The following is a 26,448-nucleotide window of genomic DNA, read 5'->3' on the forward strand; positions in this document are numbered from 1 at the left end:
ACCAGTGCCACATAGAGGGGAAGGATCACCTCCTTGGACCTGCTCGAGATGCATCTGTGGATGCATGCCAAGGTGCGGTTGGCCTTCCTGACCGCATCCCCACACTGCCAGCCCATGTTCATCTTGGCATCAATGACGACTCCCGGATCCTTTTCTGCCTCTGCACTGATGAGAAGGAAGTTCCCCAGCCTGTAGGTATGGTGCTGGTTCTTCCTCCCCAGGTGCAGCACCTTGTACTTGTCAGTGTTGAAAAGCCATCCTGTTCTCATCTGCCCACCCCTGTACCCTGTCTAGGTCTGATTGCAGCCTATTCCTCCCTTCTAGCGTGCCCACATCCCCCCACATCTTAGTGTCATTAGTAAATTTGAACAGGGTGCTTTTTACCCCCTTGTCCAAGTCACCGATGAAAATTTTGAACAGCGCGGGCCCGAGGACCAAGCCCTGGGGGACCCCATTGCCCATATCCCTCCAGGTTGAAAATGACCCATCCACCACCAAAACAGTGGTTGCCATCTCAATCGACCAGCTGGCGGCCACTATTTTAAACCAAGTACAAACCAATAAAAAGCTGTTTAAAAAATATTTTTCTTTTCTTTTTCAGGCTGGGATCATAGTAAAGGGACACTGGCACTGTAGCTCAGAGGTCAGCAACATTTTTCGGCCAAATGCCAAAAAACCCTACAACCTAGACGTTGAAGATGTTGTTGTGTCATGGGCAGATGGCAGGGGAGCCATAAGGGACTAATCCTTGTTGTGGCAATGCAGCCCCAGCCCCTTCCCTGCTGTGCTCCCCGAGACATGTGTACAGTTGCAGCCAGCAACAAGCCAGGCTGGGGCTCCAGACCCCAGTGCAGCCACTTGTAACCTTATTGCTGCGTGCTGCAAGCAGCCTAGGCTCTATGTGGATCACCACCACCATAGGGGGGGGAGGAAGGGAGAGGGAACTGCTCCAGGGACCAGCTGTCCCTCCTGGAGGGCTCCTCCAGGCAGCAGCTGCAGCAGTCTTCCAGCACCCCATCTCTGGATCAGCTGAGCAAAGGGGCAGAGCACACATAACAAATGGTATTGGGGAGTTAGGGAGGGAGAGGGGCAAGTTTGCAACCACTTCCTCCCACAGAGCAAAGATTTACAAACCAGAGCTACGATTCAAATGAATGTACTCCACCCCTGCTGCCAAATGCACAGGGGCAGCATGCTGGAAGGGGAAGGAGAAACAGGGGAGAGCTGCTGCTGGCTGCCAGATATAGGCACCGCAAGACAGGAACCACAGGGTACCCCCTCTCTCCCCCAGAGGGAAGCCTATGCAATGGGCACATAATCCATGCTGCAAAAAAAAAAAAAAAAAGGGCAGGGGAGCAGGGATGGGCTCCTCAAATAGCTCGGGTTGCTTGCAGCATGCAGCTGCAAGCCCACAAGTGACTGCACCAGGGTCCGAGCTTGTTGCTGGCGGTGGCTGCACACATGCCTCAGGGAGCACGGTGGGAAAGGGGCTAGGGCTGCGCTGCCTCGAGCCCCTTCCCTGCCATGCACCTTGAGGTATGTGTGCAGCCATGGCTGCCACAGAGCCCAGGCTACTTGCAGCTGCACTAGGGTCTGGAGCCCCAGCCCAGTTGTGGCAGCAGCAGTTGCACATGCACTTCAGGATGCACTGGGGGTGGGGGTTGTGGTTGTGCTGCTCAAGGCCCTTTCCTCACCATGCATCCTGAGGCATGTGTGCAGTCATTGCAGCCATAGGGCCCTGGTGCACTGGTTGCAGCCTCCAGCTGCCTGCTGCCACAGATCTAGGATTGTCATGTAACACAGAGCTAAGTTGAAAGCTTCAAACTCATTCTTTGCAAGCAAGTTTGCTTTTGTAGCATGGTCAAGCCTCAGCCATTTACAGTCTAAACTCTGCATTAAATAAAAGGTCTAGGAAAGCCTGAAATCTAAATTAACTATATGTCAATTTGTGCATGCTCTTTTCAAGTCCAGCTCAGCTTTACATTAGAGCAACACAGGATCTCAGCTTACTGTGAGATCAGTTTGAAACTCAGATGGTACAGATCTCCATACAGAAAGAAAATATCCTCTCGGGACTGTATTGATGTCTAGCAAAATTAAGTGCAGAGAAGGAGAGACAGAATTGGAGGGGTAATTGCTGTGCCACTCAACATCTGATCCGGAAATGACAGCTTGGTTTTGGGAGTTAAGGAACATCTCTACAACTCCCACAGGCCCTACTTGTCCTCTCTCACTGTCCCCATTTACCTTTGTGATTTGTGTGGTGGTTGTGCTGCTGGGCGTCTCAGAGGTGATGGTCTGAGCAGTCAGCAGGACTCCAGGGTCCAAATCCCCATTGCCATCATCTGTCTAATGGAAGACACACAGAACAGCTATTACTCCTCACCATACACTATCTATTGAAAGCCAGTCCTCAACATCAACAGAATATGTTGTAATTTGAGATGATGAATCATCATTTCAAAAGTAGACCCTGCATTATTTATGAGATAGAGCAAACTGATTCTCAGCTGGCTGAATCAGGCATTTAGCTATGCGACTAATACTTTAAAGCTAACTCTGTCCGGAGGTCCAGCACTGATCATTCGGACTTTAAGGCTGGGTAGCCACATTATCGTTGGATGGAGACGCAAAGAACCAGCGTAATCCCAGAGCAGTTCTGACGTCCACTAGAACCTCTGAGCTGCAATCATGCACTAACTCAGGACCATACAGCCCCAGGTTTCTGTTACCCAAGAGTGACTTATGTTCAGGTCCCAACTGCTAACAGGCAGGGGGAAGCTTTTCTTTTTCTCCCCCCGCCCTTCGACCCTTCCCTTTTTGCAACCTATTTAAGGGTGTTTGCCTGCTAAGTTACCTTGGTGTCCCCCTGCACTATCAGGCACGTTTCAGACAGCAGGGGTAGAACTGATATCTGCTCTACTTGCACACTGCAGTCCCAAATTAGATCTACAAGTTCCACATAAGCAATGTGACAAATCTGCCCCTCCTGCTGCATTGCCACTCCTCCCACAGGCCCTGAGGGACAGGGAGGGGGGGACCTGTACAGGCTGCTTTCCCCCGGGCCATGGGGGCTCTGCGAAACCAGAAGTGCCACAGTGGGCACAGTGCCAGTTTCACTTTTCCCTCACAAGCTGGCATGCCAGTTAACAGAACATGCCAGCTTGTAAGGTGCCGGATAACTCAGCTTTTACTGTATATAAACAATTCACTTTAGGGCAAAAGGGGTAGAGCTTTACTGCTGGTCAGATGCTTTGCAGTAACTTCTCACTTGCACATTCTTAACCCCAGGGTAAATAGAAACTAAACCATGGTAGTTTCATTGGTCCCTTTCACTGAGGACAAAGTTTATCATGGTCCCACTTCAACATATTACAGAATGAAAGCAGGCATGTGGGCAGTTTACTGCAGGGTAGTTGCTGTGCAAGAGAGTCTCATGTCCTTTTGTCCTGCAGTAAGCAGTTCAAGCTCATAGTCTAAGACTCCTATAAGAAGGTGCAAGCACCTACGCTGGACACTTTTAAGAAATGTTTGGATGCTTATCTTGCTGGGATCCTTTGACCCTGGCTGACTTCCTGCCCCTGGGGCAGGGGGCTGGACTTGATGATCTTCTGAGGTCCCTTCCAGCCCTAATGTCTATGAAATCTATGAATCAAAGACAACTGAAGAGCCATATGCACTTAGCTGGCACCTTGTGACCCTACAATAAAACTTCATATACATCTGGATGATACTTTTGTCTCACTTCCTAACAACTTTTATCTGTCATGTCTTACATCCTGACAGCTTAGCACAGTGAGGGTCCAGGGTGCTACCGTATTAAACAAACCAGTTCAACACGTGCCAGTATTTTAACTGCTTGTCTCCTTGTCAATGCTCAACTTTTCTGAAGCCTGCTGACAAAACCCACCAAACTAAAAACTACTAGTGGGTAAGAGGATGTTTTGTAAGAATAAATGGAAGCCATGGGATTGCAGTGATCATTCTCAGTAGGAAGAAATCCTTGGATCACCACTAGGTGGGACTAGCTTCCCCAGAATTTAAGGAATTTTACAAACCAACTGTTTCTCAAGAGATCAACTCACACAAGTATCACCTGACCTAAATGAATTGCTTCAGAATTCTCATTTCTTGAGACTAATGGAATGAAGACAAATAGAGCTGGGAAGCCTGGAGTATTTCATTCCTCTACTCTATTTTATCTCTAAATATTGAGACTTCCTAAAAGTTTCTGTATGATGCACAACACGAGAATCTTGCACTGTGCAATTATGGGCAATCTTGTCCAACTTTACTAAAAATAAGTTGAAAAATTCTACTCCAACTTCAAATAACATTTGTAGGATATCAGGTGGCTTGAAATTGGGGCAGGTGAGAAAGCCAGTTTCAGATGGAAGACTATGTTTTTAAATCTTAGCTATGGAACCACATTTATCTATCCAGCTGTTGCACAACTCATTCTAATGTATAATTTCAAAGTACTTGGGAGATGCTGACTACAATTTGCATTTTCATAGCACACTCTTTGTTTCAACAGTTGCCTTAGATTACTAGGAAATCCTCAAGACAGGAAACGGATGGAAACAGGTTACAAAATAGCAATGTATTTCACCTCTACACAGTTCTAAAGACTGAACAAACAGGAAAGAGATTTTTGGTGGATAAAAGCAACAAATAGGAAGGACAAGGGAGACAGTAGATCACTTACAGGAACAAGGCCTAATATGGTTTGTTCTGAACAGTCTACTTCAAAGCACTGCCACCCGCTGGTATTAAAAAAAAGAGACAACTTCACACAGGGAGCGATTTTGAAAAAAAAACTTACAGGTAATTCAATGACACCTAAAGATTCTTATTAAAAGGGGCTACTTTAAGGTGTAGCTAGATGTAACAGTTTTTAGTGATATCAGGCAGATAAAAACAGCTGAATGAATACCTATGGGAAAAGGGTGGAAAAAAAAGACTAACGGTAGGGACCCAATTTCATTTTGAAGACGTACTGAAACGATTGAAGAGTTCCATAATACTAGATCCTTTAAGTTATTTGAGCCTTCAGTGCTTAAGTGATCAGGAAATTTTCATTTCCTTGCACACCTGTCCTATGATATAGTTTAACTACATGCTCAAACTCCTGACTCCAGAAAATTACCTCTGCACCATCATCTTATTTTAAGAATTAATCCACCTGCAGATTTCTACAGTGCTGCATTTCCACAAGTCCACAGAATTAGTCAAAACATCTCTACCTGAGCAGCTTCATAGGTGATAGTCTTGGTCTCTGTGTGAACAATGGGAACTTCTTTTGTTGGAATTTCACTTTTCACAGCATTGGACACATCAGAGATGGTGACTGTTTGAGTCTTCACTAGGGGTGGCTATGAAATAGGTTTAAAACAAAAAATCAGTTAGTATGGTTACATGTGGATGCTCTGCTGGCAAACAGTCTGACAACGACCTGATAAAAGCATCATAGATTCAGAAAACAGGGCTCAACTTAAAAATCATAATGTTTAGGCTTCTAGTGTTTGATAGGGTCAAAAATGAAACCATCCAGATCAAGTTTTAAAGTAAGACAGTGAAATCATGAAGATTTTCCCAGATCCGACTAACATGCTGACCTCTGAAATTAGACCAAGGAGGTCATCAGTGGTTAGACAGTTTGTCAGATTACCATAAATATTGTCTTTATGGACTGGCTTTCCAGTGACTAAAGTCCCATGACCAACTACCAGTCAAACCACACCTCTTGTTCCACTTAAATACCAACTTGGATAGACAAATAACAAGTTATTCATGGCTTAGAGTACCTTTATTTTTTATGCAAATGGAAAGCCATTTCCATTGTGAAATTCTTCAATGTGTAGTTCACTGACTTTTATTAAATCAATGTCAGACATGTTTTTAAAAGAAAAAATAAATTGGATGTTGACAAAGAAACAAGAAAATATAATCAGTTGTTCCACCACCTGGTAATTAATTAAAAGAGGAGATAAAGTTAGTAAAGACCCACAAGGTTTTTCCAGATCAATCAATTCTGCCCTCTTTCCAAAAATCTGACAGTAGCATCTTGATTGTTAGCAGGTTAAGTGGTTGTGTATTTAATGTGATTAATATTCAGCAACACTGAAGCAGGCAAAAACATCTCCCACTTTGGGAGTAAAAGGTGAAGGGGCCTAAGTACAAACTTATCAGTGCTACATGAGGTCTCTGCCCTTCAGCATCTCTTAGATGGTTTCTTTATTTTCTGCAATAAAACATAAAAGCCCAAAGCAGCCATCTAATTCTGTGGGAAGCAAGATATGCTGTGCCTTTGGAGCTTATTTGGAACTCAAGGCACTTCAAGCAGAAGATGGCAAAGACCATTTTGCATTGAGGTGTATCTCATTTTATTTGAAAGTAAACTGAAGGGGCCTCATTCACATAGACTGCAAAAGATTACCTAGCTGATCAGTCTAGAGAATGCATTCACACCAAGGAAGCCACTCCTCTTCCTGGAGGTTTGGTAGGTGCTTGCTGCAGTGTTTGGGGTTTCACTCCAAAAAGACAAGGGAGATTTGTTAAAAGGGTGGGTCTGAGCTCTCTACCTGAAAACAGCGAATGACTGCAGGAAACTCATTATTAACACCTGAGTGCTGACACTCTCCGTTTAGCTTTCTAAGTGGCTCTCTCGCAACATGTTCTTCAACATCCTCTGCCACCTCCTCTCTCTCAAAGGGCTGCAGCAGAGGCGAAGCAGGGATTACAGGGGTCTCCACCTCAGATTGCTCTAAGTCATCAGCCTGCTTTTCTGCAACTGCATACACCCCCTTTTCACATCTTAGCTCCTCCTTGCCCTCAAGGAGGCCAGAAACTCCCTTCTCCTCCTCGCTGCTTACAGAGGAAGTGCCAAAGTCACGACTTTGTGAAGTCTCTGCTGGAGTTGATATTTGGTTCTCACTAAAGGCTACTGAACACTCTGGGCCCTCCCATTCAAAGTCAGGGTTAATACTTTTCCTCTCTGTCATTTCATCCACATCGTCTTGGAAAGGAAAGTCACTGATACTCTAAAAAGAAATGAATACACAAAAAAGGGCAGAGAATAGTTAAGAAGAGTGGAACATCATGGAGCATACAGAAATACAACACTGGTCTCCAATACTGTAGCAGGTCCACGGCAATCCATGCAATACAATTAGACTGGGATTTTTTAAGAGCCTGAAAACCTCTGTGCAAGATGCATTGCATCCAAGGAACCCACCAGCACACCATTCCAGATCAATCTACTATGGATTAGCATTGAACAGTTACCGTTACCGCTCTGCTCCGATTTGACCTGGCTGGTTCAACCTACATATCCTTCACCTAATTAAGAAACCAAGCAATAGTGTAGTAGGCAGAGTTCTGTGCAAGCTGTATGTACAAAGACACCCATGACCCACACCAAAACTATACTCCAATGCTCACTTTTTTCCCTAATCTATTTTACTATATATTTCCCTTACATTATGGGGTAATGAGTACAAAACCACTTTGAGTAACTGAAAGAAAATTATTGTCACTGGGAACACAAAGAGCCTATGTTCAGCTAACAAGAGCTCTTTCTTTTTCCAGAACCTTTAAAGCCATAACTGTTGGAATCTTGTTTGGTGTTGCAACCTCCAGGCTAACTAACAGACACAGCTGTAAAGGTCAGGATGCCATTGACAATGTTGTTGCAAGAATAACCACAAGTCAGTCCTAAAGTCAACTGATTCAATTATCAAGAGGCTGTCAAACTGAAAGAAGCCATTGTCTCGCACAGGAAGTTCAATGCAGCCTTAAATCAACAAGAAAGCGGTAGTATTTCCTTTAGGCAAACCAAACCAAATCAATTCAATTGATCATGAAATTCAAACACTGCTCTTTCATTGAGGAATCATGTAGGGAAGCACAGCTCTATGCTGGAACATGTCCTGGAACACCAACGTGCTCAGAATACACTGCAGTTGAATACACAATGTTTATCGCTTACCAACTGTATGTTGCAATATTGCTCATCCCAAACCACTGAAACACATATATACCGTGTATAAGCAAAAGAGGACAAAACCCCTCACAATACCAACCCTCTTGAAATCACAGTATAATTACTGTGTGTGACAGTACATTGTTGAGAAGACAGGTAATCCAGCCTCCCTAGAAGAAAGCAAGCATTTCCAAAACACCTGAGATACTTTGGAAGGCTGTGTCAAGCCAGAGGATTTAACTAAGGCCGGTTCTATTCTGCCTTCCATTCAGCTCGTTAGCAAGTTTTCAACTAGGTCTTCTCACATCTCGGGGAGCCCTCTAAGCCAGAACTTGAAGAAAAGGAACAATGACAAGAGAAGACAAGAGTTAGAACATTTAAAAGACAGAAAACTTTAATGAAGATCACCTATTTCCCCAAATGCCCAGCGAGTATAGTCTAAGACTTAATATACATACTCATGTCAAACTTGCTTTGTAGAGAGAACTGCTACATCTTTAATTACGGGCTGTAAACCAAGCTATGATCTTATTCTATCCTAGAATCACTTTATTTCTCCCACTAGTGACAACAGAAAGCTAGCAGAAAGAAAGTAAAATAAGCAGACATAACTACTACAATTTTACTCTAGTTACTGAAGTTACTGTTGCATCTAGTGCAGTGGTCTCCAACTTTAAGTAGGAGATCACTTTTTGAACTAAAAAGCAACTCAAGATCTACCATGTGTCACCCCCCCACACCCCAACAGGTCAGTCTGTGGGGAGGGAAGGGGGAGCAGATCATGATGAAGGTGAAAAAATAATTATTTGGGGATGCGCCTCCCCATCAGGTAAGTCTGTGGAGGAAGAGGCAGGGGGAGGGGAAAGGGCTGTGGGAGTGCAGATCAAGACCGCAGGGGTGAGAGGGGGAGCAAGGCACAGGCAGGAGCAGGGGCTGGGGGGAGTGGGGGACAAGCAGAGGCCTGGAGGGGTACATGCCCCTCAGACCTCCGCTTGTCACCCACTCCTGCCCTGCTCCCTCCCTCACTGCTTGGGCAGGGGCAGGGGCAGGCCCTGCACAGCCAGGGTGGGGTGTGGGACTCTAGCCAAGAGTGACTCGTCCAGGGCGCACGAGGAGGTGGGGTGACACAGCCTGGGAGGGCATGGGGGGCATGTGCCCCTGGATTTGCATGCTGCCTGGGCTGGCTGCTGCTGTGGGCTGAGGCAGCTCTTCCCAGTAGGGGTGTTGGGCCAGGCAATGGTGCTGGGAACAGGGATGGGGTGGGGGTACATGTTTGCAGGCACGCAAAAGTTCACTGTAGCCCCGCAACCCACCTCCTAGTGCTGCCACCACCTGCCTCAACTGTAGCGTGGCCCACCCCCTCGCTGGGAAGAGCCCAGTGCAGCCTCCCAGCTGCACATATCCTGAGCACATGACCCCATGCCCTTGGGAGGGAAGGGGTGGGGGGAGGGGAAGCCTGCACTGGGCTCCTCCAGCGAGGGGGTGGGCCGCACTGCACTCGAGGCAAGTGATGGCAGCACTAGGAGGTGGGTTGGGGAGATACAGTGAACCGGGGGGGAAACAGACCACACTGCACTTGAGGAGGGAAGCAATTGCACTGGGAGGAGGGCTGGGGGGGACTGGCAAATTTTCAGGTGCCTGCAGCCCCCCTGTAGCCCCATTCCCAGTGTTGCCACTGCCCAGACAGAGCGCAGCCTGGCCCAACACCCCTGCCAGGGATAGCCTGGCCCCAGCCTGCAGCAGCGGTTAGCTTGGCCAGCGTGAAGATCCAGGGGCACCCCCCCTCCTCAGACAGGCTGCTCGCAGCTCCATTCCGCAAGCCACCCTGGCTGTGCAGGGTCTGCTGCTGCCCCAGCCCCACTCCCTCCCTCACTGCTGCTGTAGCTGCCCGCACTGCCCCATCTTTGAGGGAGATGATGTGCCCCCCCAATCTATGCACAGCAGAGGCAGATGCCATTGCGGGTTGGACTTTGTACCCCAAGCCCTGCTGCAGCTGGCCCAGGAGTGGCTCAACACCACGCACATCATGCCCTGGGCTGGAGCCCTGTCTCCTGCCTGCCCAGCAGCTGGCGTACATGGCATTGAGCTGCTCTCAGGCACACTGCAAGGGGGCCTAGGGCACAAAGCCCAGCGTGCAATGGCACCTGCCTCTGCTGCACACAGATGGGATGGGTGGGGGAGCACATGCCTCGCCAGGGCCTCTGCCAGGGTGCACACAGCAGCAGGAGCCCCACGCGCTCCTGGACGAGCTGCCCATGCTCAATCCTCTCGCCCTCCACCCGGCTGGGGCCCCACTTACCTTACGCCTGCTCCTGCCTCTGCTGTACTCTGTCCCTCACCGTGGGGGGCCTCGATCTGGCCTCTGCCCCTTCCTTCCCCGACAGATTGACCTGCTGGGCTGGTGGGGAGGGGGGTATGCACTTAGTCCCCCCCAACCTCAGACTGACCGAATTAGGGTCTCTGATCGACCAGCTGGTGACCACTAATCTACTGTCTGGTGTATGAAGAATCCCCAATGACAGAAAAGTCAATTGCACCACGACTAGTTCTTCTTATTTAACTGGCGATTACAGGTTTGTCATAACTGTATACACCAGGGGTGGGTAAAATGTGGCCCCAGGGGCTGGATGTGGCCTGCCAGGCCATTCTATCCAGCCTGCGGGGCCCCTAAAAAATTTAGAAAATTAACATTTATGTGCCCTGGGCTGCCTGTCATGCGGCCCCCGATGGCTTGCCAAAACTCAGTAAGCAGCCCTCTGCCCAAAATAATTGCCCACCCCTAGTATACACAAATAGGAGAAGTGAGCCTGTGCACTTTTGATATGAATAACTGCCTTAAAGTTTTCTGCTGCTTGAAGCCTTATCTAGCTTCAGGGTCAACGTGCCACTATGATCAGCAGACACAAATCTGTGTTCAGAAGTGTATCTTGGCAATCACAAAAATGATGCATTGTCTCAAATTAAAGCTTGAATTCTATGACATTCAGACTTCATAAGGTTCAGATAAATGCATCCTGTAGGCTGTGACACCTCCAACAGAATTATCTCTATATATTAAGGCAGCACAAATCTACTAGGAAAAATGATGGTTCTTAAGTAGGAACCAACTAACACAGTCTAGTCTCACCCCAAACTGACGACAGTTTTCTCTGCATAAGAAAATTTACAATTTTCTACTCTAAGATTTGCAGCTACCTGTACTTCCTGTCAATTTTTTTTTATATTAATTTGGGAGCACACTCAAAAGGTAATTAAAATGCTACAATGATTAACAGTGTTGAATGACCAGGTAAGATTATGTGCACAGACTAAATATTATTTCTGACTTAAAAAAAAGAATATACCCTACTTGTAATGCATTCCTACACAAATGTTTACACCTGCAATGCCTATTTGGAATTACTGCCTGAAGACAGACAGACATATTGCCACCCGTCATTTGGAAGGGCAGTGAAAGTTATTGGTTGTCTGTCCATTTGTTACTTCCACTTTAAATGCTAGTTTAGGACACCATTGGTCTGACAAGTACCACTTCATTACCTACACTAGACTTTGCAAAATGAGCGTCTGATCTTGAGTGGGAGCAGCAGGAGCTCTGCACTTCAAGCAAATTACACATCTTAAGCACTTTCCATTAAACACGAAACCAAGACTAGGAAAAAAGAAAAAGTTATGCAAACCTAGTTCTGTTGGAGAGAGAAAAAACCTGGACATTTTAATTTTAATATATACAACTACCTTAAAAGCAAAGAAAAGTATTTTTCCAACTAAACAATTTGCATTTTGAAAATATACAGGTATAAGCACTCAACATAAAAGCTACAGCACAGATATTTTGGATTTTAAGGAAGCAACGTGCTGCAATAAGCAGCAACATGCAAACTATAAAGATGGAATCAAATCCTGATAAGATCAGCTGATCCAAGTGCTTTGTTTTTCCTATTCCTTCAGTAGCAAGACAGTCTAATTAAAAAGATACTTTACCCATACAAATATAATCATCTATATACACAAAGTTTGTTTTTCCGCAAGTTCGCCTATGCCGTTTCTTACATTTGGAAATATAGCCAATATACAGGCTAAAACAGAGAATTTGAACATGCTATGAAATCTGATCTTATCATGATTGCTTTAAAAAAAAATGCAGAACTTGGAGATGCAAAGGCACGCCTAACTTTTAGGATTACTAAAGCCAGTTTTAGGACTGCTGAGGAACTATAAAGGTGCTCAGCACTCTTCAAAAGACAAGCTATTAATTCTAACAGTTACCTGCAATAAAAGCTAATCACATGTGCAGCAGACTACAGTGCATAAGCCATACATAGTGCAGAAAAAAACCAACACGGGACAAAATGCGATGCCCCATCTTTTAGAACAATGAATGCAATTTGAAAAATTAACCTGAAAAATCCCAATTGTGTACTTCATCTTGAAAAATGCTGAGGACAGACAAATTTAAAGTTACAGTGTAAGAAGTGACACTAAAATCAGCAATTCAAATAGGGGATAAATTAATAACAAGCTAATTGTTTGGCCGATATCAGACACCACAGATATTTTAGTGGGTTAGGAGAACACTATTTTTAGCAGTACTGCTTTGCATCAAAATGTCTGAAAAAAGCCTGGCTCTTGCCTCATAATGTTTAACGAGTTGTTTTTGCTTAGCTCTTGGTTTTTCTATTCTATATCCTTCCTCTTTCGCCACACGCATTTCCACACCCAGTTTTTGCACATTGCCAACTCCCCCCCACATAGATCGCATTTGTTCAGTTCTCACTGCACAAGTACTGAGGACAGAACACTTAAGGTTGACACAATACTGGTTAACCTGCCAATTACTACAAGCGTTCAATAAATTCCCTAAAGAAGAACCAAATGACATTTGACAGGTTCTAATTGGCTAGTATTTGCAATCATTTATGCTCAGCATAGTGTCACAGGTATTGAACAATGGCTTTTGTTATTAGGTTATCCCCATTATAAGTGTATGCATAAGCAAACAGGATCAACGTAAATGCCTGTAGATGCACACTGAGCCAATAAGTAGAAGACATGGGTTTCGCAATGAACTGCACTCACCAGTAAGAATCCCACAGATCAAATGATGAATGCTCTCTCAATTTCAACAAAGCTGTCAAAGTACTCGAGCAAAAAGTATTATGAAAGCAGAAAATAAAAATCCTTCATTTACAACCAGTTTTACACCTCATAAGTTTCAATTTCCCCAAGACTAAAAAACTTAAGGCTTTACAAAAACCAACAACCACCAATGCTAGCATTTAAATGCATGGCGACTATCTCTAGACCTGTGTAGTCTGATGAGCTGACCATAAAGCTCTGATGCCTGGCGTGTCTGAGCACTTCAGGCAATACAAGCATAAGCAATTCTACTCGGTAGTAACGCCAGCATTTCAAATACGTTTTCCATGCAAATCAGGACCCGAGTTCTAGTAGAACGGTTACCTCAAATCTTAGTCAGTAGGAGTTTTGGTCGCTTAGCAACTTGAAAAAAAATCAAGACCTGTGTTATTAACATAGTTTACATAAGCCATCATTCAGCTGTCCCAAAGGCTCCTTCTGGCTCTGTCTTCAGGAACCAATTCTGTTTTTGTAGGGCAGGCGAGAAGAGTGTGCTACTGGAGTAACAAAGCTGCACATCTGCTCCTTTTTTCCTTCCAGAATCTTCTGTCTTAGAAAATATTCAGGAACAGCTCAGCAGCAGCAACTGCAAACAGCCTACAAACATGGTCACATCTTACAATGACACATGATGATCATGAGTTTTTTGCTGCTGCATTTCCCTGTTTATCACCACATACCATTAAGGCTTTAAATTTGCAAGGTGCTCCACATGGGCAATACCCTTGCACTCAGTGATTTGAAAGAGGCTCTGCAGAAGGCTCTGTCTGAATACAAGGGCATGGGACAGCAGTGGGCACCTCCATTACAGTCCAGGCTCACTTTCTGCAAAATGATGCAACCAGCATGGAACCAAACTGGAAACACCACCCAAATGAAAGAAAAAGGACTCTCAGCTAAATCAAGGCATAAAGAAAATCTAGTTCTCTGGTTTAAGAATGACTGAGAGAATCAAGTGTTACATATAGTTTGTCAGCTTCAAAGCAAGCCCACTGCTAAAATGAGGCCAGATACTTTCACTGCATTGGGTTTAGGGGTGAAGAAAAGGCAGAGAAGCTGGTTAGTCAGGGACATGGATACTTAACTCTTTAAAAAAACAAGTGGTAGGAAGGATGCTCTTTAAATGAGCATTAAATCTTTACCTGAAGTTAGACATTTCCAGGTACCATTCAACGAATTCACACAATAAATGACACCACAGAACAAGTGTCATTTAAAACCAGACACTAAAAACATTTTTGACATACAGCAATGCTCTGCGCAGACTTAAGTAATGGTAAGAAAAGTATTCCCTTCCCAGTTGCCAAAGCAGCAGCTACTGTTAGAGATGAATTTGAAGAAATGTTCTACTGTATATCTGAAAAGGTGCCAAATGACTTTTAAAAGCCTTTTTTAGGCTAGGTGGGCTTTAGCCCTGATCAGGTTATTTTGACCGTCTTTTACAGTCTAAAACGCACGCTTGTAAAAACTGCTCTTCAGAGTGATGATAGCGAGATCTGCAGTAAGTAGCTGTTAATGCCAGGCTAACCCACATAGTATATAAGACTGCAAATCAAAATGATATAGTTCTTAGGATACCTGGGTTGGCACAGAGAGCTCACCAGTCGAGGAACAGAGCATGTTAGTCCAAGTAGGTTAAAATACAGAAATGCTTCCTGTTTTATTAATGAATAATAGAAAGAGGGATTAGTTTGCAACAACATTTATTGATGATAAATGTACATATTTACAAAGCAAATAATCCAAGGAAAAATAGAAAACAAAAGTGTTCCACAAAGAGAAACTTTTAGTTTAAAAAGTCTTTTAAGTTTAGTTAGGCCCCATGCACTGACTTAACTATACCATGTACCACTGGTATAAAATTACAGACACTAAGTGGCACAGAAGCACTTTACCAAAGCTGAGTGCCTGTCAGGAACCACCAAGAGCCACCATCTTTCCCATAGCCCTGTAAACTAAGATATACTCAACATAAGTGTACGTGCCTCCGTCTAGCTCTACCAGGTCACCAGTAGCTAAGAAAAGGCGTAACTAAATTCTAAATAAGCTACCCAGCCCCACTGTCAATGAGCTTTTCTAAAAGCATTTTCTCCTACCTATCTATTGGAATAGGAACTTGACTATTCATTGCCCATCACCAAGCATGCCAGAAAAAAGCAATTATGCCAATGGAATAGTTCATAAAGTGAAAAATGACCATCCCTTATAGAAACTGATACCTACTTCACACTACCAAAAACCTTCTCAGCAAGATTAGTTGATGCAGACTGCATGGACCCAGACCTCATTTCTGCGAGAATTGAGAGTCATTTCAATGGAGTCATGCCAGGGTGTGTGGCAGAGAGGGAAAACAAAACACAACAAAAATCTTTTGTACTTGCCCTTTAATCTTGAACCATATCTTGCTATTTGTCATTAATCTCTTCATAAGCTCAGTGTTGAAATAAGCAGCAAAGAATTTGCATCAGAACTGGTCCCATATATAATTACTTCTATATTCCAAATGAACATAGCAGAGATATCCCTCAAATTATCTTATTATATTTTGACAATACTACTAGTTAAGAGCTGAGTTTATAAAGAAACCATCACTACCAATTAAGTTACTGTCCTTCAAAGTGCAAAAAATTGATATGCCAGGGCATGCCGTGCAATGAGACTACAGTTACTCTCCCACTGACAGCCACAAGGTGCACCCAAACAATGTGCAGCGGACAACTAGAATACCCATCTTTTGCTAGTTTTCCAAATCAAAAAAAGATATTTGTCTTATGCTAATAGACTTCATGTAAATGTCTAAATTTTAAAAAGTAACACAGGGTTTTTGATCCATTCTAATACTAGTCATATGCACTCATGCAGTACTGCTCATCTATTTTAACCTCCTCCTCATTTAATCTGAATTTCAAGAAAACCTGAACTGAATAAACATGATCTCTGAGTGCTAGTTTTTAAGAATTACCTTAAAATGTGAATTTCATGAAAAAAGAACATTAGGGAACAAAGACCTGAAGAGAAAAAGTCTTATTCTGATCTCTAATTAGAGTGCATGTTTCTATTTTTATAACCACACGGGGCAGGCCAATTATCTTAATTAAACAGAAACATTTGTGGAATAGTTAAAATATGTTAGAATGAAAAACAACGGAAAGAGAATTAAAAAGAATTAATCCCATTTAACCATTATGTATTTACAAAGCGCTTGGTCGCTGGTATCTTGGTGTTATTGAGAGATCCTAAGCTGTAAGAGATCAAGTATAAAAATTCAGCCTTTTGAACATATAAGCCTGTGTTGTATACATTCTGCTGACATTTTCACCTTCCCTTCAGAAAAGTTTTCAATTAGCAATAATTGTGCCTCGGATTAACCTCATTGGCTACAATACTAATACGTATGAACTAATTTCAATATTCACCATCACCGCAACAGACCTCATAGACCTTTGGCCAAATATAAATCAAAGCTCTCTACTGATAAAGAGATCAATACCTGCCATAAATTAACGAATGCGTTGTGATGGCAAGTTAGTCAGTACACTAGATGGGGTTTGTTTGTACCCATTCTACTTTGTTTTAGGCTCTGAAGTGAGAACAGAGCGAGATGGCATCGCTGAGTGTCAGTTCATGGAGACCGCGAGATCCCTGCCCTTACATTCAGCTACAGTGAGCATAGTCTTCTTTTGTACTTTCCCTACAGGGCGTCACAAACGATGTTTCTATCCAAACAGTAACAACAAATCTTGTTGTATTTTTGAAGAACACCTCCATTCAGGAATTAGTAAATAATACAATTAAAGTACTTTTGCCAGCAAAACACTCAAAAGAAGAAACATTTTAAGTTATTTTGTGCTATATACATTACATGCATATAAGCATATAGAAAATTTTGTAGAAATAAATAGATAATATTCATATATACTTTTTTATTCCAATATTGTCTCTAAAGGTGACATCAAGGGAAGTATAGAAATGAGCAGTAGATCTCAGCCAACCCAGCAAAGTGTATGATTTACATATGTACTGTAATAAATACTGAACATACATACAAGTGAGATTTTTACTCCTTATACCAGAAAAGTGGTTGTGCCTTTCAGCGTGCCCTAAGCAAATACAAAGAGATGTGCAGGGAGGCAAAGGCAGCTAACGAGAGGTATGATAGATTTTCAAAAGGTACATTGCAATTTTGACTAGACAAATCCTTAATAAGCTCCTAAAAAGGGTAGGAGGACATCACAGAAAAGGCAAAACTTTCAGAAGGGGTTCTTCCTTGAGCTCCATTCAGCAAGAAAGTAGACCAGAAAGAGGGTGGCTTCCAGGAAATAAGCATAAAGGGACAACTGGGGAACAGCACAGGTTTCCCTCACCAACCACAGTTTTGCCAACCATGGTACTGAGTATCCACGCTTAATATTCTATATACCGTTTTGGCTACCAGGGTATACGGCTTTGAGGAACCACGGTATCCCATGGCCACACATCAGCCTGCCACTTGCCATTTTTCCCATAAGCCTTTTCTCTTGCCAGGCACAGGAACTTTCAGGAACCTAACCTCAGGAGTTGGCGAGGGAAAACTTGTACTTCAGGCTTGCCAAGTTTTTAATGCAAAGACCATGCCCTGTGTTTGAACTGAAGAGGTCAGGCAAGCTGAGGGAAAAAAGCTAGTTTGAATGGTGCAAGCCTATTTAATTAAAGGCTTTGTCCACCTTCACAATCTGTAGGAAAGCTGGTTTCTAACCCATTACAGATAAGAATGGCTTGTTAGGTTTCTTTAGAGAAATACTTATGTGATCACAAACATTTTTCTGATGTATTCTCAGAATCTGTAGCTCAAAGGCCTTTTGCTGATGGAAACCAGTCTTATTTCCCAAAGCAATCTGTTCACCTGTCCAGAACCAAAAGCATTTATTTCTTCTGTCACCAAAGGATCAGATATACTGAATACAATTGTCAAATCTTTCCCTAGGTATGATTCCAAAGGATGCACTTTCCCAGTTCCTCCTGACAATGTAAATACAGCTAATGATGAGATGCTTTTCTCTCAGCAGTTTTTAAATTTATCTTGAGAGTTGCATCTACCTATATTCAACAGCTGTATGCAGATGATCTCAGGCCCAAGGCTTCAGCAAATATTTGTTTCAGGCAAGTGGGAGAGAAGGAAGGCGAGGAGAGAGTTAACCTACTTGGGGTCACACTAACAGTCCAATTCTGAGAACAAGCACAGGAAAGGACACATATGGAGAGACCTGTATGACTACATCCTAAGAGATCCCTGTCATTTCTGGATTTTTAATTTTTTTTTTTAGAAGTAGGCTAGAGCCCAAGAGCCCTATTTTCCCTGTCCAGCTCTTCATTTGACTCACTGATCATCAACTTCCCACTTTCCTAGTGCCCTCCCCTTTCACTTCCTTAGGACAGCCCTAAATTAAATGCTCAGCACTATTAGGGTTCTCCACTGATTTTCAGTTTAAGCCTCACTCCCTTAAACCTACTGTATCCACAGCTTATAAGTGGTAACATTTACTGCCTGTGTTGATAGCAAATGGGGGGGAGGGGGGTATGATATAGGTCTTTCCCCTCAGTCTGTGGATAAGTCTGTATTTGCATATCAATGTTATTTTAAATCCTAATATCTTTAAATAGGGGGGGAAGAAAATTGTGTCTTTTAGTTTCAATGTATATGTTTGGAATATAATCTTTCTTTGTTTTAAATATCAGCTTGTCAGATTTCAGTATGCAAAGGGTTTTCAATGAAAATTAGTATCCACACATAATGCAAAATTCAAAAGGCACAAAACTGGTGAACTAGCCTGAACACATTACAAGAATTCAAATAGGTAATGGCCTAAATAACAAACATTTCCATGAGATCAAAAGGAATTTAGTGCTGTACTAGGCAGATTATTTCTGGCTAAATTTCCAAGACTCCTCAAACACGGTCTGAATGTATACACTCAAAATAAAGACAGATGCAGATGAGCAATTCTAAAGGTTCACTATTTTCTTCCAAATCAGGTGTTTGCACAATTAAAGCTAACTATGCATGCATCTCCTCTCTCTCCCCACTGCATGCACATACACCTATATGGACACGTTAACTTCTAAAAACAATGTGTTCATAGATTGACGTATAAAGGAGTATACACACATGTACACATACAGGCATACACAGAAGTTAGTTCTGTTTTTTATCCATGCCTATTCCTTTCTCTTCTGGCTTTTAGTTTGAATGCCACCACTGACAGATATTGGCGGCAGTCCACAACTATACTATTTCTACCTCTACCTCAAATACCTCTAGAGAAAGCAACAGAATGCAAATTGCTACTAGAAAAGAATGGGGTGGCTTAACTCTGTCTCCTGCTTACTGTATAATGAAGAAATAACTGCTAAAGTGAAAAGTCCCATTTTTTGCCTGCTTTGTGAGCCAGATCTGCTCATCCCAGCTGAGCATCAAATCTTGGCTTTCAAAAGAAACCGATCATTATCTATAGTCAAGTGTAAATTTTGATAACATACATAAAAGCATCAGCCACACATTTACACTCCAATTTACAAATAAGTAGCATGCAAAGCTTTTGTTAAAGAAATCCAAATAAGCAGCTTAACACTAGAATTATGATCTGAGCATAGTACTCTCCTATATGTTTAGATAAACTTAATAGCAGCAAGTCCACATGCAACAAGACATACTTTAGGGGGCATTACATCCATTCTCACGATCATTAGCAAACACACTTCAGTGAGTTCAACACAAATTAAAAGAATATAGATATATATCTGGATATTCACCAAGGTAATCAGAGTCAGGAAATAAATATATTGCAATAAATATTGCTTTTAGTGACTCCCCCCCCCCCCATGACAAATTACACGAAATTTCATTCAGAGGAGAATACAGCTATTAAAGATATGCCGAGATGTCTGCAGTAACATCAGTATTAAGATTTGAAAGAATCGTCCACAAAGGGAATAGGTGAAGAATGTCCCTAGGAACATGAATTATCCTTTAGAAGGCCACTGACATCAAGCTTTTTTTAAATAAAGAAAAAGGCAACTCTCCGCCAATCTTATTCTCTTAGAACAGGAATGATTACAGATCAGACTTTATAGATTGCTGGAAATCTTAAGGCTTTTTCAATAAATATCAGACTGAATTCTCCCCCCCCACAAACAACGCAAATTTAAGCAAATGTTGGTTTTAAAAGTAAGAGTCATCTTCAATGAAGCCTTTCCACAAACTGCAATGTATGAAATTTGAAGGGGCTATAAAAACAAGAAAACTATCATCCGTAAACATGCTTAAGAGGTGAAGATTTTGACAGGTATTGAATAGGTAACATGCTTTTTAAAATTTAATTCTTATGGACAGCAAAGGTTGAAAGTTCAGAACAGTGGAGTGGGGTGGAGAATCCATTGCCACTCCTTTGGTATGCCAACCGATATGTTATGCAATGAGAAATACAATTGTAAAAAATAGTTTCAGAATGTCCCTGGCATAAGGAGCTATGGAGATCAGAGGGCAAAACACAGAAGATGCAGTAGAAGCTACAGCCAAGAATTCAAGAGCTTTGGTCTTGATGTTTCAATTAAGCACCCTGTTTCCAATCACAGAAAGATCAGCCACCACACAGTCAGTACAAGGACCACAAAAAAGGACATCATAAAAGGAATGCGTGGAGAAGGAAAAATATTAGAGTACAGGTGGCACTTTTTGAGTGATTTCTGCTCCTCAGGAATCGGAATAGAAACCTTTGGAAGAGTTTCTTCTCTTGCTTGTTGGGGCAAGGCTGTCTCAGCAGGTTTCTCCTTTTTTATTTTATCTTCATCCTGTACTAACAGAGGACGTTCCTGTGTCTGCTTTCGTGACAGAAGATCAAGAAAGACAGAGATGAACAAAAATGACAGATGAAAAGTGCTCCAAATGGGACTTGGGGATGTGCAAAGTTTTAGAATGGGTCTTCCAGGGGCTCTGTGCCAATTTAGATTAGGTCATTTAAACTGGTGGAGGACAAAACTTTTGGTGGCTTAAAAAAGGACAGAAGTACTTCAGCAATACTCTTAAGTTCACTGTTTGATATGGTCACCTCTGTGGAACTTATGAACCCCTGTGAGCACATCTGAACTTGTCCCAGTTTTCCTGGGAGAGAATAAGCTGATCTCACTTAAGTGCATCACAATTGAAAGAACAGAGTAAAATTCCTTGTTGCTTTACAAATAGAAATAGTCCAATAAAAAGTTCGGTTTCTTGTGTGTGGGGGAGGGGTTGTTTTGTTTTTTTTGGTTTTTTAAAAAATTTTCTGCATTTTTTTTGGGGGGGGGGGGGAGTTCTACAATTTGCCCCTTACTACTACTGGCCTGAAAAATGGCATTAGTTCAATATGTTTGGCACCCAGATGTTAGTGCAAATAAAAAAAAATCTTATTTTGAAAGTATTGAAGATAGTATCAAAATTTCCACTTTTTTCCAAAAATTATATTGTTAGAAATGCAAAACTCTTCAATATACCTTAAAAAAAAAAAAAAAAAATCAAGAACATGGAATATGCACAAGTTTAGCAGTAATGTTCCAAACTCGTAGATTTTGTTTTACATTAATGCATCTGTGTTTCCAGTCTAAAGAATGTAAAACTATAATGAATAAACCATCACACAGTATCATGCAAAGGGATTCAGTACTTAAATTTAAAAAAAAAAATGTTTGGGGAAATGTTGCATTCTGTTAAAAAAAATCTCCCCCATCTCTTTAACTAATAAGTATAATCAACCCAGGCACATTTATGAAAGAAAAAATTTGGCCCTAAGCTCTCTCAACTGAGCCAACCTCCTTTGATCAGTTTGTAATTTGGGGACTGGTTCTTTGCACACCCCTAAGTGATGAGTATCAGGGAGAAAGTAGCTGGGAGACTGGGCAGCAAAAGAAAAATAATAAGATGCAAGAGTAACATGATTATTAAAACAAAAAACAAAATGGAAAGAAAGACAACATAAAAAAGAACAGGGTACAGTTAAACTTTCATAATTGTTTTTCTCTCCGAATACACGGTTACATCTTCATGCAGTTTTTCAACCAGCCATGCACTGAAATAAGCAAATTGAAAGCTGCAAAAGCTGCAGCAGTGCAAATCCTTTAGGTGTTAGGTCGGGAGGCTGTGTGATGTGAAACTACTTGATGTGGCCAAAAGAAAAACGCTACTTAGCAGCTGCTGTTGGGTTTTTGCTTAGTGCCATTACAAAAGCAAAATTCTGCTTCAGAAGCACATATCAGAACAGCAGCTTTACCTCAAGCCCACCAACCTTTCTCTCAGAGGATAGGACAGTGACTTTCTTGACCTGGACATACACAAAGTGTGTAACATTCAGTTGCTTTGTAATGCAGCATACAGAAATAGTTGAAAGATAACCTCTTACAGAACATCATTGTCATAGCAAAAAAAAGGTTAATGCAGTGAATGGCAAGACAGAAAATTATTTTATATTAACATTTACCTTCCTTATACATTTGAAAATGTTTAAGTAAAATATTAGCCATGTGTCTTCTTGCAGGTGCCTCCGTCCTCCTCATGCACTGAGAAGTCATTTCTGGAAGTTCCTCAGAAAGACATTTGAGCCTAAACCGCCTTGGCATGAATGCCATTTTGAAAAGGACCATGTCACAGGTCATGGATCATCCAGAAATGCAGAGCAATGAACTGAGGTACACAGGACTAGCACCAAATTGGATACAGTGTCATAGGAGAGCTAGCAACATAATCACTGTAGTTGTGCGGTTACAAGCACACTCTATCCCATATCCTCATCTGGGAGAAGTATTCTCTGCCAAGCAACCTGCACAAAGATTGCTTATATCAAGGTTCAGAGACTCTCTAGTAAAACAGCCTAATATGTATTTAACAAATGAGTTGGGACTTCCAGAAAGTATATCAATTCATATTACAACTAAATATTGGACAGGGAATAAGATCCATAGTTGTCATGCTCCTACCCTGGCTGAACTTTAAACTGATTTTAACATACCAAGTTGCTGTTAACGTCTTGCATCCTTTAAAAAAAGAAACCCTCTCTTCCCCTTCAGCCACCCTCAACATTATTCCATGTTACAATATTATACATATGATTGCACAATTTATAGGTCAGACACAAAAAACCTCCAATGGAATTGTGAAAGTAAACTCTAGGCCAAAATCAATGGCTGTTTTGCCACGGACTATAATGGAGACAAGATTTATTGTTCAAGAAGTTGCTGCAATGTCTTCTGGGAACTTTAATTTCAATTAAGTAATCACAACAGTAATTAAACAGGAGTACTAACTAGCATTAAGGAAGACACAGGTTAGCAGATTGATTTATTGCTTGTATTAAAAAATAAAAAAGTTCTTATGATAGTAACCAACAAGCTTCTCCGTATTCATGATTACCAAAAGCTATGAATGCCAGTTTCCTAAAATAAAATTATTTTGTGAAGTGGGGACCAAAACCATGCAAGTACCCCTTGTGCCCATAAAGAGTCCCCTATTGACCTTAGAAGGGCTCCAGAGACACAGGGGTATGCACAGACTACTAGGTGATTGTGGCCCAGTTTCAGGCAACATCCTCTTAATGGGGTTTCTCTCCAACTAATTAATGTGCAAGACCTTTTCTTCTCTCAGACGCCATCCAAATGCTTTTCCTTATAACTGGAGATTGCAACTTAATTTTAAGAACTATCTACAGCAATTTTGAAATTTTCCAATGTGAATGAGATTCCCTTAGTACTGTTAATAAGGCAGATCCCTAAACAACATCTGGTATAACATCCCAGATGTTAGGGATACGAGCAAAATTCAAGTAGGGTAAACAGAGCCAGGTGGGGACCTCTCAATACTGTTTTACACAGTATCCCAGAAAATTGTAATCAAGTTCAAAATTAGTATTGCCAGGAATAACTTTGTTCTTTAAAAACACCAAAACGGACATTTGAAATAACACAGAAACTAAGGTAAGTCTAATTTTAAGTTAATATTTTGTTGCCACACCATTAAAAAGAAACAAAATGCACACAAACAAACTACATCTATACTACACTGTACAAGGTACTCACTCCTTCTACTCCTGTGGGGATCTGCCCATTGATGTTAAGTGCTCTGAAAGGGGAGTGAGTAGACAGGCGCTTATCCCATTCACTAGGCCGGGGCTCCGGGACGGACTCCATAAAGTTCTTCTTTAACTCACTGATGCTGGCGTGGTGTTTCTTTATGTCTTGAGTTTTATCTAGATCCTATGGTTAAAAGGAAAAGGAAAATGAAGACGAGCATACGAAAGTCCATCTACAATTGCTTAGGCTGCCAGATAGCAAGCTGAGCTCAGCAGAGTTGTTCCTGCCTATTAATTGTGCTCACACTGTAAACGGACAAAGGAAACAGCCTCTCTCTCTCTATCCTATTCTTGTATTAGGAGGGATAAATTTTAATTAACAGGTGACAGATGCCCCATCTACAGGTGACTGTCATTAGTCACCTCTGGCTACACCAGGATAGATCTGAGTTTTCATCAAACATTTCCCCCTAAAAGTATCAACCACTCTAAAAGAACCATGACAATTCTTTTTCATGCCCCACACAGTGCGTTTCTCGGAGGAGTGGTTTCCCCCTCCATAAACCCTGATAATTCAAGGATAGTAATAAATGCCATAAATGTTTAAAGGATTTGTTTTCCAATTTTATCTCTTTCCATGCTATTTAAAATAATCTTTGTAACAAAGCAACCTCGTTAGCTTCTTGCCCCTCATCATATTCCGTCCAGGAACTAGACAGGAGATTTCACACTGGTGAACAAACAAAATGCGAGACAGACAAACTTCTAAAACTGAACTGGGCATCTACTTCTTGCCAGAATAATCAGTGTAACCAGGCTAAAAGATAAGGCTATGAAAAATGCCAAGTCTTTATTTGGCAATGCCAGTTTATAGCGTAAATGCACAAACTTCAAGACAAGTCAGCTTTGTTCAGTTTTTTTTTTAAAGAAAGAAAGGAAGAAGCTGCCGCTACCTTTCCTTACAAGCAAAACAGAGTCTGTGTAAAACAAAAGCTTTTGTGTTAAGTAGGCTTAAGCTAAACAAAGATGTGTTCTGGTTGGAGCCAACAAGAAGTAAGCCTTGCCTATTAGAGAAAAATCAATAAAAGAGTCCTTGGCAAATTTTAGACTGTTAATTACATGTTCTCTATACTTTTTATGGTTATCCCACCTAATTTATTCAATGCAAGACTAGATTGCATGGACTTGCTTTAAATTAATGCCCTCCTCAAGCTCCCCTGTGGTCTGCCTGCCTACAATCCAAGACCCTGCAGCTTACCCAAGACAAACTGTCTTCAGAGATAAAACAGCCCATGGGCTCCATTAATAAGCGTCCTCTTTTGCCCTAGCTATGGGGAAGCAATAGTTTTGGCTTCTGTCCCAGATGATAGCATGGGGAGAAAGCCTGCTGGTTAGAAAAAGCATGGAAAAGCTTGTTGACAATGCCATGGTAAGCTTAGCAGCTGGGAACCAGACCGCACGTGCAGAGGAGCCCTATGACAGACACTGTGTTCAAAGAGCAGAAAGATCACTCCTTGTCTAGCCTACCAATTTCAGGCATACACTTTATTCTGGCTGCAGGATAGCGTTAAAGTAGAAGCTAAAGTTAGCAAGATTTATCCTGAAAAAGTCTGGTTTGCTCTTGTAAGCCTCTTAAAGAATAAACCTCTCTGAAATGTCATACTTTTCCTGTTCCAGCTCTGTACAACTTTATGAATCAGACATTCAAGATCCAAACCTGGTTTCCATAAAATATGACAAATTCTAAAACATCCTCCTGTGCTCATTTAGCTGATGTGCTGGAATTCATCTGATCTGCCAAATATGTTGAGTGAAAAGGAAGAAATAAAGCAGGCGGCAAGCCCTCCCTGGTTAGCCCTTTCTAAGCTGAGGGCTGGTGAACACCTGTAACAGAACTGTTTTGAGGGCAGGAAAAGATGAAGATAGGTTGAGGAGGCTGAGAGGAGAAAAAATGCACTGAGAATAATGCAGCGTGTGTAAGAGCCAAGAATGAAATTAACAGGAGAAGAAGCCATTTGAGAAAGAGGTGTGCTCTAATAAGTAAAAGCAATCTGTTTAAGAGAGCCCTGAACAAACTGACTGGAGACAGCCTCACAGCATTCTGACGGTCTCCTGTTGACAGGTTACAGATCGTTTTACTGATGTTCAAAAGCTTAAAATTGTAGCAGTCAAAAACAAAAAAGCTGCAAAGCATTATATTAGGATTGAAAAAAAGGTTGTTAGTACATTTCATTTTCAAACGAAAATGCTGAAGAA

At 41.9% G+C, this 26,448-nt stretch overlaps 1 protein-coding gene across 20 annotated transcripts in view; it reads right to left on the reverse strand.

Moving 5' to 3' along the window:
- The window catches only part of EPB41 (erythrocyte membrane protein band 4.1), a 152,743-nt gene that overhangs the window by 13,255 nt on the left and 113,040 nt on the right, over positions 1 to 26,448 (reverse strand). For 10 of the 20 annotated variants that reach the window (XM_019547678.1, XM_019547675.1, XM_019547674.1 and 7 more), the window contains 4 exons: positions 24,200 to 24,376; positions 6,585 to 7,043; positions 5,247 to 5,375; positions 2,248 to 2,349 (listed from right to left, as the gene is read on the reverse strand). In XM_019547678.1, coding sequence (XP_019403223.1) covers positions 2,248 to 2,349; positions 5,247 to 5,375; positions 6,585 to 7,043; positions 24,200 to 24,376 — 867 coding nt within the window. The remainder of the gene's footprint in view (positions 1 to 2,247; positions 2,350 to 5,246; positions 5,376 to 6,584; positions 7,044 to 24,199; positions 24,377 to 26,448) is intronic. The other 10 variants (XM_019547686.1, XM_019547685.1, XM_019547684.1 and 7 more) reach the window with 2 other exon arrangements.

This window comes from Crocodylus porosus, unplaced genomic scaffold (genome assembly GCF_001723895.1).
Source record: "Crocodylus porosus isolate Cpor-Errol unplaced genomic scaffold, CroPor_comp1, whole genome shotgun sequence".
NCBI classification, from domain to species: Eukaryota; Metazoa; Chordata; order Crocodylia; family Crocodylidae; genus Crocodylus; species Crocodylus porosus.